The 15,236-nt window shown below is 44.2% G+C and overlaps 1 protein-coding gene across 1 annotated transcript in view; it reads left to right on the forward strand.

Annotated features, from left to right (window-relative positions):
- Positions 1-315: 315 nt before the first annotated feature.
- GGT5 (gamma-glutamyltransferase 5) overlaps positions 316-15,236 on the forward strand; it is a 104,195-nt gene continuing 89,274 nt past the window's right edge. The window contains exon 1 of the mRNA XM_088477871.1: positions 316-629. Coding sequence (XP_088333997.1) covers positions 460-629 — 170 coding nt within the window. The 5' untranslated portion in view covers positions 316-459. The remainder of the gene's footprint in view (positions 630-15,236) is intronic.

The raw sequence follows: 15,236 nt of genomic DNA on the forward strand, positions 1-15,236 counted from the left end.
GAGCCTGAAACTTTTTTGGCATGGGGGATCAAAATTTATAGTTCGCCACTGTGTACCATGCTGCATTACACATACCAGTGGGAATGGAGCCATTAACTTACATTTGTTTTATTGATAATAATAACTTTTTTCCTTAAGATTTCATGTAGACAAAAAAGTCTAACTTGCATTCTCTTTACCTTCAGTCACGTTCATTTATTAACTTGGCATTCTTTTGAGCCAAACACAGTGGGAGTTGTTTACTGGGACTCTAGGAGGGGGTTTATATGGGAAGGGAGGAGAGATATGTAGCAACTCATCCTGTTTTATGCAGAGTCATACAGTTAGTGAATGTGGCTTGTTCAAGAAAAGTGAAAAAACAGTCAATTAACATTAGGAAAACCAGAGAAGAATTATCAGTAGTGAGAGAATTCAGCTTCACCAAGCCTAAGTAACCTGAGGACCAGGAGATCCTGGACAATGGCAATATCCCGGGGGCTGTGTATTTTTCTCATTCTCTTGCTTCTTGTGGCTGTTGGGCTCACCATCTCCTTGGTACTTGTACTGGGACCGGAGAAGCCAAGCTGTGATCATGGGTTCTTACATGGAGCTGTGGCTGCTGACTCTGGGACCTGCTCAGACATCGGCAGGTAAGTGACATTTGCTTGCACTGTCAGAATGACCTTCCTGTATGTTCCCAATAATGGAACAGAAAAAAATACAGCCATGGCATGTGATCACAAAAATTACAGTACAGAGAGCAACTGTGTGTGTAAGTTTGCAAAGCAAGATTAATAAAATGAGAGGAAGGGACATAAAAGGATGTAAAATATGATCCAGCTCGTAGATGGCAAAGATTCTGTATTTTTTATGGGACATTTTTTTGTTGTAGTCTGCACTTTGAGAAAAGCATTATTAGTTAGGCTTTATAACATGTATAATTAGAGTTTAAAAAAAATAAAATGCCACATATAATGAATGCAGTCCCAAAGTCCATTATTAATTAAACTGTTTTAGGAGAAAAACGGAAATGTTTATTTGAATAGAAGTGGCAGAAGAAAGAAATAGATATAACATAGCAGGAGTTTGGGCTCTGATGTGAGGTTACACCTCAGCTCTGCTCTTCAGTAAGAAGAAGTTTCAGGTTCTCCTAGAATGCTGCTCACTTTGGGGCATATTTATATATTTTTATTCTTTGTGTCCCCCGAAAATGAAGATTTCTTGCTATAAATTGCAACAGAAAAAGATGGGGGCTGGCCTGCATATCTTAATCTTAAACATAATGGGAGGAGCTACCATGCTGAGACCTGTAGTTCTACAGCAGAATAAAGGGGGGAGATGCAGGTGCACACAATAAGCACAAAGAATTGTAATGATCAAAAATGTTTATAATAAACTTCAACAATTAACATTTTTTTAAAGTAAGGTTCTTAGTACATATTTGTCCAAAGATTTTTGCCCACCTACCACGTCACAGTGAACAAAACACTGACAAATACATTTATCTAGGGCTTACATTTAATAGAGTCCATTTACATGTATGTCCCGCAGTCCCTAGGTAAAAGCTGCCACTGATCTTTGTACTTCATTTTTTTGTAATAAAAAATACACTGTATGCCATTATTTGGTCTTCTTTTTCTAGTATAAATCTGATGCTGGCCATACACTAGTGCGATTTCAGGCCGATTGCCCGATTTTAGAGGCATCGTACGATAAATTGTCAAAGTCTTGTTGTATTTAGGTAGGATACGATCCGATGCGCGCTCCCGCCGCTCTTAAAACGTATCGCGGAGTTCAAGGGAAAGCATACGATGACTCGCATTGTACTGCATCGTACTAGTGTATGGCCAGCATTAGTCCTTAACCTTAGTTTGGGAAAATAATGTGTTTTCCAAATAAATATATAAGTGGGTTGATTTAAATTCTTTTTATTTCATTTATATACTGTATGCACAGGTTCTCTTGCCATCTGTGTTTGTGAAAAATTGTATCCAGAGTCTAGATACAAAGTTATTGTACAAAAAATTATTTGCAACAATTGTAGCTATTAGTTTTTATTTTTCAATGTGCTAGCAACCCACTATCTATTCATAAGGATTTTAGCCTTTATTCTGCCTTATATTTTATATTGCGTGTTTAATGATCCCTTTATTGTTGTATAAATCGAGCACTTTCACGTGTTATATTCAAACCATTTTATATTTCAAGCTCACTTTTTACTTTATGCAGAGACATATTGTAATCAGGGCCGTAGAGAGCCCGGCTGGGCCCGGGTAAAGGAGGGGGCATGGTCTAATCAAGGGAGGCGTGGCCTCACCCTCTTGAAAAAAATAAATCACTTTATGTAAGGTCCCTAGCCCGGCGCTAAACAGGAGGGGGGGGGCGCGATCTGTGTGATTGCTTCCCCCCACAGCCATAGGAGACTGCTCGTACAAGCTGCGTGCTGAGCTGCAGTTAGTGTGGGGGGGTGGCGACGCCGGACCAGGGCCCCTCTGGCAAGCCTGGGTAAACTGTACACTCTCCCCTCCCCCCACCCCTCTCTTGGCGCCCTTGATTGTAATGTTTTGTCCAGCTATAATTGCCTTTTGTATCTGAGTTCGGGATAAGTTGTGATGTCATTAATACAATAATCAACACTCCTGTCATAATGTTTATACTGATTTCATGAGTTAATTTCTTCTCTTCTGTTCTAAAGATGGGCAGCCACGACACAGATCTTTTTCACTTTCCTTTTGCTGATTTGGGCTCTGTATGTGGACATCACTGCTCTCTCCTAGTCTCCTCACTCACAGACACAACACTAACACAGCTCTACTGCACAGCTCCGGGAACCTATGCAGCCAAAAACTCATCTCTGTACAGACAATTTATCCAACCAGGGCCAGGAGAGGAGGATTACCTGCCTGCTGCTGGGAGATGTACTGTAGTTTGGCATAGACTTAGGAGCTTATCGCTACAATACACTGAACCTTGTTCTAGGACTACAGAGCATACTTACCTACTCTCCCAGAAGTTGCGGGAGGCTCCCGATTTTCAGGGAACCCCCTGCACCCCCATCCTGCCTAGTGAAGTGGGCAGGATGTGAAGATAATTGCCCGGAATCGCGGCATAAATGTAGTGAATCGCGGCTTCATATGGATGGGGGGGGCTAAATGACACAAAAGGCAGGTCCTAATGACATAGTAACCCAGCCCAGCCCAGCCCCCTATAGTGGCAAGTTGTGTCTGTTCTCCGGGCATCTCCCTGGGAGCAGATAATAAAAGTTGGTAAGCCCAGCTTTGAGGTAGGTGGTTTGCCCAGACCTTCTTTGCTTCAGCGAATTGTAAAAAGCATGGGGTAGCCATTTTAATTAGGCGTAATATCCCTTTTGTCCACATTAAAACTGTGACAGACCCAGAGGGTCGATTTCTTATAGTGATCGGTACCTTCCGTACTGAGATTTTCACTCTGGTGTCAGTGTACGCTCCTAATCAAGACCAGCCCCAATTTTTTGATTCTTTGTTCAGGCGTATCAGCAGAGTTGCGCAGGGCCATATTATTTTGTGTGGGGATTTCAATACCATTATTGACCCCCTGTTAGATAGATCTAACACACCTTCACACTCCTCCGGGATGTCTCTTCCTAGAGCTTCTCGTACTCTCCTGGCTTCCCTTAAACACTATGGCCTTTGTGATTCCTGGCGTCTTAAACATCCTCACATTAAGGACTTTACTCATTTTTCAGCTCCACACCAACATTATTCCAGGATAGATATGATCCACATTTCCTCCACTATCACCTCTCTGGTTACGGAAGCAAAGCAGGTATTTCCCCCTTTACATGGACAGATCATGCAGGTGTCTATATTCTTTTAGATGTACAACGTTCTCCTCGTGGGAAGCGTAACTGGCGTCTTGATGACTCCCTTTTACAACATCCCTCCGCTCTGCTAGAAATAAAATTGGCGGTGACCCGCTACTTTGAGGAGAATACCTCTCCTGATATTACCTCTGGTATACTCTGGGAAGCCCATAAGACTACGATATGGGGTTTTCTCATTTCTAAAACCTCAGCGGTTAGGAAAGCGGCTGCACAGGAAATCCATTCCCTTGAGTCACAAATTTCAGTGCTATTGCTTCAACATAAGGCATCCCCTAGTGTCTCTGTGCTAACCCAAATTGAGAAACTACGAGGTCAGCTTAATGCCCTTCTGTCTCGCCGCGCTGCGCTTATCTTGCAAAAACTTCGACAACGCTTTTATGATAAATCTGACAAAATCGATTCTTTATTAGCCAATAAACTGCGTTGCAGACAAGCATCAGGTGTGATAGACAAATTACACTCTCTGTCCTCTGGTTCTCTTACCTATGACCCTGCAGTTATGGCTGAGGAATTTCGGACCTTTTATAGTTCCCTTTATAATTTATCAGACTCTTCCTACCCCGCTTCTGCTGGAGCCGAGGGAGTGCGCTCATATTTGTCCTCTACTTCCCTACCCAGTCTCTCAGAATCCCAATTATCTACTCTCAATGACCGTATTTCAGATGAAGAGACAATAGCTGCTATTAGATCAATGCGTTCCTCTACCGCCCCGGGCACCGATGGGTTTACAGCCCAATATTATAAACTGTTTACAAAAGAACTTGCCCCACATTTTACATCTTTATTTAATGATATCTTGGAAGGCGCTTCTTTTGTTCCTGATACAACTCGGGCCGACATTGTGGTGATTCCTAAACCTGATCGTGATCCTACTCATTGTATTAACTATAGAGCGATTTCATTATTAAACGTCGACCTGAAAATTTATGCTAAAATCCTAGCGACTCGGTTAGCTCCTTTGCTTTCTTATTTGATACATCCGGATCAGGTCGGGTTTATACCTGGACGTCAGGCATCGGACAACACCAGACGCGCCATTGATCTGATACATTCTATTCATAAAAGGAAACTTCCTTCCCTGATTTTAGCTCTAGACGCGGAGAAAGCCTTCGACCGTATTTCCTGGCCCTTCATATTTGCTGTCCTAGACAAAATGGGATTTTCAGGCAAATTTTTAGATGGCGTTGTGGCACTTTACCGTTCCCCCACAGCACGGGTTTCGGTTAATGGTGTTTACTCCTACAGTTTTGGGATCACTAACGGTACTCGGCAGGGTTGTCCCCTCTCCCCCTTAATATTTGCTCTTATTATGGAGCCCCTGGCGGCAAGGATCCGTTGTAATAGAGCTATCTTGGGAGTATCCACTGGCCCCTCTGAATATAAAATCGCATTATATGCTGACGATATTTTAGTTTCCCTCACTGATCCAGCCCAATCCCTAAATTCACTTTTAGAGGAAATAAATTCATATTAACAACACTCGAGTTATAAAATTAATGTTACCAAGACTGAAGTTCTCGATTTCTATATCCCTGCTACCCTAAAGCAAACCCTAGAGGCCATGCTCCCTTGTACTTGGCATAAAAAAACGATCAAATATCTTGGTGTTTTTTTAACTCATCATCATCATCAGCTGTTTCAGGCAAATTTTCCCCGCCTTCTAGATTGTATTAGGTCTGATTTGCATGAATGGTCCAATTATTTTATTTCTTGTATAGGTAGAATACATTCAGTTAAGATGAGCGTTCTCCCTCGGCTCTTGTATCTATTTCAGACCCTTCCGATTTACATCCCTCCATACGTGTTCAAATTTCTTCAGTACCAAACCTCATATTTCATATGGAACCGGAAACGGCTGCGGATCAGACTAAAGTTGCTTTAGCGGCCCTCCAGGGGTGGGGGTTTGGGTATTCCTGATTTTAAAAAATATTACTATGTTGCGCAGCTCTCTCATTGTTCTCAGTGGTGTAACTTCAATGCGGGGAAGGTCTGGGTTGCTATCGAGGCTGAGGAGCTGGGACTGGCTACTGTATCCCCCCTCTTATGGTTACCTAAGGTTCATCGCCCCCGGACAGTTTGTTCCCACCCTGTAATTTCCCGTTCTTAACCAATAGATGTTTTAAATTAGCTCCAGCCCCGTCCCCTTTGATACCATTATTTCACATCCATCTTTTCCTCCTGGTTTATGCAAATCATCTTTTACTGCCTGGGCATCGGGTAATATCTATTATGTAAATGATATAACTATAGATACTAATTTCCCACAATTTTCTGAAATCCGGGATAGAGTAGCAATTCCACCCAAAGATTTTTTCCGGTTCTTACAAATTAGACACTTCGGGCTAAATGTAATAGGGTGAGAGTTTAGAAAAGTGAGAGTTTCTGACACTTTTTAAACTTTGCCAATGTAATAAAGTCCAAAAACAAAATAACAGAGCGAACTTGCATGTTTTTTTAGACTTAAAAAACTCTCACGATTTAAAATCTCATTCAGATGTTTTCCCATTTTGAAGATAAAACTTACTGCTAAACTCTCACATTTTCTAAACTCTCACCAAATTACATTTGGCCCATTCACTCCAAAATTAGCTCGATTCTGATTAGCAGACCTTTGACTTCTTTTGAGTCTATATGTTGGAGACGACCCTCCACTAAGGGTCTTATTTCTACTATTTATTCCTTACAAGGGGATGAAGTAAGCTCCAATCGGGATTCTCATGAGTTGGCGTGGGAACGAAATTTGGGGCACTCTCTAGATGCTGAGGATTGGACGGAGATCTGGGACAACGCTGCAGCCAGTTCTATTTGCGTCAAAATCAAGGAAAATATCTATAAATTGCTAAATAGATGGTACTATGTACCATTGTGGCTACAAGTAATGTTTCCCGATGCTTCAGATAGATGCTGGAGGGGTTGTGGTGGCGAGGGCAATTTTTTGCACATCTGGTGGACTTGTCCCAAACTGGCTAGTATATGGCAGGAGGTTTTCGATCTCCTCTCGCGCCTCTTTGAGATCACGATCCCCTCTGATCCTCAGCATTTTCTACTTCCCTTAAATTTACCCCCTCTATCCCGATTTCAGAATAAGCTATTCCGACATATAGTATCTGCTATGACCTGCCAAATTGCAGCGGACTGGAAAAACACTCATCCCTCTCCAATGCAGGCAATATTATCACGTATTTGGTATATATACAAGATGGAATACATGACCGCTTTATTACATAATACATCCAAAACTTTTGATAAAACATGGTCCCCTTGGCTGACATACCAAAATATTTCCTCTCCATTCAACAATTACATTTTCCACAAGTACAAGTGTTCCATACGCTGCTCGGGGTAGAGGCGGCACTACTGACGTATGTTTATCTTTCTCTCAAGAAGTATAACTTAGCAGCTGACTTAAGCTGGCCACACATCTAAAGATTATCTGTCCAACCAGCCAACTGGTTGATTTGTTGGAATGAACATCTGGTAAGGAATACAATCAGCAATTTGCTCCCAAACGCTGGAAAATTGACCAAAACTGTTGTTTGAACAAATAGTTTAGATCAAACATTTAACAAACTTGTCTGAACGACCATTTTCATCTGTTTTCTGGCATTTAGGAGCAAATTGCTGATCATCATTTACTCCCATTCCTTACCAGATTTTCATTCCTGGCTGGTTGGATGTAAGTTGGTCTAGTGTGTGGCCAGCTTTACATTGGACCCACGTCACTTGTCCCGGGTAAGTGATTGCCGCAGATCTCTCCCATCAACAGGCATATGCGTACATGGTCATCTGGATAATATATACCAAAGGTGCCAATGCTCCATAACAGGATGGATCGATAGGTGCTTTGGTGGTGCTCGGCTGGATAATAAAGAGTACAAAAACTGGGGATCCTCTAACGAGTTTCGCCCCTCTTTCCACTGTGGGGGCTTTTTTTTCTTTTGAAGTTTTGATGATTTCACTTAATACTTTAGACCAGCCACCGCAAGATTGTGAATAGTGGTGGCCGCCTAGCCCAGCCTGTCTTCCCCGGAGTCTGATGAAAGTGATTGGTGGCGGCAGCAGAGGTTCTCTTCCGCCCCGTTGGCCCAAGTCACCAAGTGGCCTATGTACTAACCAAAGTAGAGACTTTTGTTTTTAAATTATTGCAGAGACTCAGAGCTTAGTTACACTACATTGATTTTTTTGCTCTGGCGCAGATGATTCTCTTGGACCTAATTGGGAGCAAAAAAAGGAGACTAGGAGAAAATGATGGCGCTGCATAAATACTTCAACCTATCCACACCAAAATAACCTATCCCTATAGGCCTAGCAGAAAATCAACAATATACAATAGGTGTGAATAAATGGTGCTGTGTGTGACAAGTGAAGTGCTCAAGGAAAAATACTTCTCTCCTGATCTTTTAGACAGTATTTTTATCCTTGTACTGTTGGCATCTCACTTGATGTCCCTCTTTATGTTCATCCGACCCAGATTGTACATACATATATAGAAAAAAACAAATTACAAAAACAAAAATATGTTTCTCCAAGATGTAGGGCCACATTCAGAGGCGGTCGGAGGATGCAAGCGGTCGCTCAGAAACTGGGCGGCCGCTTGCATCCTGACCGCCCGCCTCTGTTTCGGTCATTAGGCTGTGGGTTTACACCCACAGCTCTAACGACCGCTCGGGTGATGGTCGCGATGGTCAGAAACCATCGCGACCATCGGGGCTTACGACGAGACCCTAGGGTAGGGTCTCACTTGTCGTAAGCCCCGGAGAGCTTCTGGCTCTGTCAGAGCCGGAAGCTCTCCACTGACATCACTAGTGATGTCAGTGGGGCCTCCCCCAAACGGTAGGCAACATCGACAGCTCGCCCCCTTTGGAAAGAGACCCGCTACGACCGGCGCTGTCAGTCGTAGCGGGTCTCACGCATGCGCACGAGGGAGCCGGCTCCCTCGTGCGCATGCGCACTGGCCAAACATCGAGGCGGCCGTACGGTCGTAGACCATCCGGCCGCCTCTGAATTAAGCCCGTAGTCTCTTAAACTTCTTTTTAAAACAGATGCTATGAGGGAGAATTTATCCCCTTTATCAGCCTGGGGAATAGGTGTATCACATCTATATAATGTATTCAGTACACAAGAGATGAGTGATTCATTACTGCCTCTAATAATAGGGGTGAACGCACCTAATTTCCATAAAAGAGTAGCGGGCAAATATATGTAACAGCATGTTTGAAGGGAAGAAATGATGATGTATAACCGAGTTACACATCATTATTTCTTCCCTTCAAAGATACTTCTAAATTAAGTTTAAGAAACTATGGGGGGGAAGGTTAGGTTTAGGCACTAATGGGGAGGGTTAGGGTGCACAACAGGAGAGTTAGGGTTAGGGGGTTAAGGAGGGAAGGTTAGGGTACTTACCTCTCCCCTGTCGGGATTCTCAGCATCGGGATGCCGCTGTCGGTAGGGGATTTCATACTCGACCCTAATTACCTCACTACTTCTGTTCATTATGGGGACAGGGCCCTATTTATCGATATTATTTTTACTAAAAAATTTGAAAAAGGGTGTTTTCCCCCTTCTCCAGGAGAAGAGTTAATTAAAGCTGGCAAGTATGCTTCAAATGCTCCTGCATCTGTGAGATTGAGAGATCGGGTTTTGATGTGTTGCACACATTCCTGACCTCCTGATTCTGTTGAAGAGTTCTGAAGGAGAGGCACACTGAGCTAGACATTGCTCAGTGTACAGGTGCACACCTATCCGATAATCTCTGTCGGATTAGAGCGTTTATCGGATCAGCAGAATTTATCTGCTAGTGTGTACCAGGCAATACCCTGCATGGAAAAACACCCTTTGCATTGTAACATGGTTTGTCCAGGTGCAAAGTTACTTGCTTTTCTTTGCTTTACTGCTTGCTGAGAATCAGGCCCATAATGCACTATAATGTATTTCCAATGTGTTTTGTTTTGACTACAGTAAAACTATAATTTAATGCTAATGATTTGGACATGCTTTATTCCAAAGCTATTGTAATGCATGTATTTGCAAATACAAAGCTATTATATATATAGCAGATATGTTTGTTGAGATGTGTTTCAAACGGGTAAAGAACGATTGACAAATGCAAATATTGAACATCCGTGTGTATGAACCCTTAAAAAAAAACAGTCAGATACCTTTCAATTAATACTTTGTACATCCCATTCTGCAACATCAGGCAAAATTATTAGATTATGTTGCCTGGTATCCTGATGGAAGATGGACGGCCAATAGGTTGACACCTGATGGTCGACAGGCAATAGGTCAAAAGATTGACATGGTCAACAGTTACAAGGTCGACATGAACTTAGGTCAACAGAGTCAAATAGTCAACATGGTCAAAGGGTTGACACAGGAAAGGTTGACACATGTTTTTTCATTATTTTTCATGATTTTTAGGGTTAGAGTTAGGATGAGGGTTAGGCTTTTGGCAGAGGGTTAGGGTTAGGCATCGGAAAGGGACAGTTAGGGCTAAGCACTAGGAGGAGGGTTAGCGTTAGGCACCAGGAGAGGGTTAGGGTGAGGATTAGGGTTAAAAAAATAAAATAAAAAAGTCAACCTTTTTCTGTGTCGACCATTTGTGTGTCGATATTTTGTCCCTGTCGACTATTGGACAGTTAGGGCTAAGCACTAGGAGGAGGGTTAGCGTTAGGCACCAGGAGAGGGTTAGGGTGAGGATTAGGGTTAAAAAAATACAATAAAAAAGTCAACCTTTTTCTGTGTTGACCATTTGTGTGTCGATATTTTGTCCCTGTCGACTATTGGACAGTTAGGGCTAAGCACTAGGAGGAGGGTTAGCGTTAGGCACCAGGAGAGGGTTAGGGTGAGGATTAGGGTTAAAAAAATAAAATAAAAAAGTCAACCTTTTTCTGTGTCGACCATTTGTGTGTCGATATTTTGTCCCTGTCGACTATTGGACCCTGTCAACCATAGTCCATATGACCTTTTTGACCCTGTCGACCTATTGAATATTTATACACAGTGAATCTTTTACCCCACCCTATACAACACAAAGTTATTTTCTGAGACAATCATGTGTACTACATTACAGAGCTGATCTACTGTTTGTCTGGAACCTGGGGCAATCATAAGCAACTCTGTCTAACAGTATTGGTACGTTTTTAAAAAGCACAAAAGGAAGGCTGAATGGTTATACAATAGAACTAGTACATGGTGCTGCAGGGCATTTATAAGTCATTTCATTAGTCACATTAGGGGCGTATCTATAATGGGTGCACACAGGCCCCTGGGTCAAGGGGGGGCCACATCGCACACCCTGCACCCATATTTTTTAATACTCATCTCTCCGAAGTCCCGCGTCGGCTGTCGCAGCCCTGCATAAAACACCTGGAAATCAGTCAGGAAAATGGCAGCAGCGCCATTTACCCGTTGACCTGTGTATGCGCAGTAGACTCTGGGCACAGACTACGGCCCAGAGTCTACTGCTGCGGCAGTCTGCTGCCAGTTGCCAGGGAGAGAGGAGGGGGCCCCGGCCATGGAATGCATATGGGTCCCCTCCTCTCTAAATATGCCCCTAAGCAGGCTTGCCATCAATCTGGCTGCCTTTTCCGGGAGAGGAAGCCAGCTCGGCACAGCGTGTCACGATTTTGAGGGTGGGATGAGGGGCATGGCCACACGAATGCCTCATCGCGGCCCCACCCCGGTACACAATGCCGAGATTACTGGCATTGTATTGCTGGGGATGGGGCCATGATTACGCGATTCAGCACGAATCGCGTCATCAGCTGCACCCAGACCAATCAATTATCAAAGGTAGGAGCGGACACCGGTGGGGGTTGCAGGGGGATGCAGGTGGGCAGCGTCAGCCAGGAGACTTGCGACACTCGATTTTCGGGAGGCTCATGACCGTTTCGGGAGAGTAGGCAAGTATGCCCCTGAGTCACATGAAGGTGGAAAACCATTTTACAAGCAGAAGGGGACTTTTGAGGGGGACATACTGACAATTTCGGTCTTAAGCGGCCAATGTTATCAGTCTGTACATAAATCAGAGTCACACTGCGCATGTGCTGTGATGGTCTTGCGACGGCGCTCACATTGTGGATTTGAACACAGAGTATTTTATAAACGGCGACCATTTGGGGGAGGTAACGGGGGTGTGGCAACTAAAATGCAGGCGTATCACAGCCAGCGACTGTCTCATTATTCAGTTTCACTCATCCCAGCGACTTAGCTGCGACGGACATTCTGAGCAACCATAGGGTTGCTCACATGTCCGATGGTGCAACCAATGTCTGTTCAATGCTGTGTCTTTGTACGCAAGTGCCCAGATTTGAGAAGCCGGTGGTGGGCGTCTCTGTACAAAAGAGGGTGGCTGTGACAGTTGCATATCTTCTCAGGTCAGCTGCAAATGAAGATGCAGCAGCGACGCGATTAGCATCCATCTCTGTATTAGGCCCAATGTCATGCTAGAGGTTAAATAGACATAAGCCCTGGGGCTTGCGGCCATGAGACCATAAAACAAGGGTCTCGTCGCAAGCCTGATGGTCGCGATGGTCTTGGGACGCATGTAGGCTTGGATGAACATAATTCATGAGGTTTAAGGGCATGTCTGAAGGCTGGGAAGTTGGCATAGTCTATTGTCTGATAGAGTTGGGAGGGCATATCAGAGGATAGGATCAGCATCGGGGGAAGTATTGTTGCCAGACGTGGGAGGAGAGCATGAGTGGCAGTAGTTGCATTGGGAAGGAATGAGTATGTGTAGCAATGAGATTGGAGATTTTGGGCCTGATTCTAAGGTAGACCCTAACGCTGACACAGCTGCATCTTATACCGCAGTCAGATCTGTCTCTTTATACTAATGCCGCGTCCGATTTTCAAACAACTGAAATGCCCATTTGCAGTGTCTTAGAACAGTGGATTTCCATCACTGTGCGTATATTTAGATGCACAATCGGTGCACCATTGAAACTTGCACCATGCCTATGGCAGGTGCAGTTTCATACGAACTCTTATGTAAGCCTCTTTCATCACAGCCTTCACCACCCCTGTTACCAGAATGCCTGCTAAAATTCCTAGACCGTGCGTCCGATTCTGTGCTGCGTCTCTGTGCACAGACAATAGGGATAAATGCACAGTACGATTCGGATGCATGGTAGACTTAAAGCATCTCCTATTTGTGTGCGGCTTGGCCACTGCGTACACCTCAGAATCAAGCCTGTAGTGAGGAGACGTGGTTGAGAGCTTTGTAGATGAAATAGAGGAGTTTGAATCTGATTCTGAGTTGGTTATGGAGCAAGTGACATAATTGGCAGTGGGCGAGAGGGGGGGGGGGGGGGGTCAACAGAGGTGGAATGGTAAGAGAGGAATATTTGACGGACAGTACAGCTAAGGAAAGACTGAAGAGGGAGAGGCAGGATATCCGTAGGCCAGAGAGGAATAGATTACAGTAAGGGCATGGATAAGGGTTTAAATAGTTTCTAGGGTGAGGAATGGCTTGATCTTGGATATAGTGCAGAGATGGGAACAGCAAGATTTAGAGAGGGACATGATATGGAGAGGGAATCAGGGCAGATTCAACAATGACCTCCAGACATTGGACGATAAAGACGATAACTTTTTATAACTGTTTCGAAGAGATAAGAGTTTGAGACATGCAAGAGGAAATGGCTGACAGACAGGTGATACAGGAGTGGACAAGAAGGGAGAGTAGCTGATAAAACGTGGGTGCCATCAGCATTAGGCCAAAGGAACTGATAAGCTCGCCTATGGTAGAGGTGTAGAGGGAGAAGAGGAGGGGGTCAATTACAAAACCTGATAATGGAGTCTTGAAAATAGAGTTGGGTGGGCTGTAAAAGAGGGAGGAAAGGTCAAGGGAGGGATTCTTAAGAATGGGGTGGGAGGGTCCAGGACAAGTTTGAAGGAGAAAGGGAAGGTACCAGGCAAGAGGAATAATTTAAGCAAGTGAGAAATATGGGAGTAGGCATTGGCTGAGGGGTTTCCCCTGTACCAGCAACATAAAATCTTACTAACATAAATAACACATAATCTAGTTAACAAACTTAACATACTGTACTAAAATAAAGATGCAGATACATTACTTATTTTTACAGAAAATGGTCAGCTATTTATTTATAATAATATAATTAAGTAACACTGTAAGGTGCAAAGAAAGAATGATCAGAACTGAGCAAAACCAAAAAATGCACAACTAATAGTATCAATCACATGCATTGTAGCTGGAGACCGCTCAGGTTGCCTATATCAGCACAAAACTAAGGTATCCCACTCTCCCTACTAAACTTTACTACCAATCCCATGAGGGAGGTATTGCAGCCCCCGTAAGGGCATATTTGCCAACCTTTTGGCTGCCTCCTTCAGCCAGGTGGGACACAGCTTGGCGGGGCTCGGTGAAGGGGGCGACCATGGCTGGGTGACCCCAGCCTCTTGGAGACTTGTCCACCTTTCCAGGCGGCCGGGAGTGCCACCTGATTTTATGGAGGTTCCCAGCCATTCCGGGAGGGTAGGCAAGTATGCGTAAGGATGGAGCAGTTCATAATATAGTCATGAAGTTGAGTGCACCACAACACAAATATATCCTTGCACCCAGTCTGCTGTTTTTCCAGGGCTGGCTCCAGGTGGAGCAGCGCCCTGTGCCAGTCCAAAAAGGGGTCGTGGCCTATTCTCCATAGACCCCCCCCCAATGATGACATTATTTGGGGGTGTGACCGTACTGCACGCCTCCCATTTTACATCATGCTGGGGGCAAGCCCAGCACTCTGTAAGTTGCTAGGCTGCCCCCAGCCCTCTCCCTGCACTGAATAGATACTGCAAACCCCTAAGAGCCGGCCCTGTGTTCTTCCATTCTTTCCCACCCAAAATAGCCAACATGACCGGAAAAAACCCTACAACAATGTAGTACAGCTATGTGACCGGCACCAGGGCGAGCCCCCCAGTCTTCTTCTGCAATGTCAAGTTACAGTAATGTGATCTCTGCTGTGGTAACCGATTGTGTTTCCTATAGAGCAGTGGTTCTCAAACTCGGTCCTCGGGACTCCACACAGTTCACGTTTTGCAGGTCAGCCAGCAGGTGCACAGGTGTATTCACTACTCACTGGCACATTTTAAAAGATCCACAGGTGGAGTTAATTATTTGACTTGTGATTCTGTGAGGAGACCTGGAAAACATGCACTGTTTGGGGTCCTGTGGTCAGAGTTTGAGAACCTGTGCTATAGACTATGTCAAAACCATTACAGGGATTAAATTAATATGTTTATAAGCATTCCAAAAGCTTGCTCCTCCGCTCACTCATTGGTCTCTCGCAGTGATTGTTTAACCCTTTAGCAAGTGTTAAGGATTACTGTCAATGTGGTGACCACATGAACTGTGGGGTCTGATTTCTATGTGATTTGAATT

This window comes from Taudactylus pleione, unplaced genomic scaffold (assembly GCF_031769625.1).
Source record: "Taudactylus pleione unplaced genomic scaffold, aTauple2 ptg000205l, whole genome shotgun sequence".
Lineage (NCBI taxonomy): Eukaryota > Metazoa > Chordata > Amphibia > Anura > Myobatrachidae > Taudactylus > Taudactylus pleione.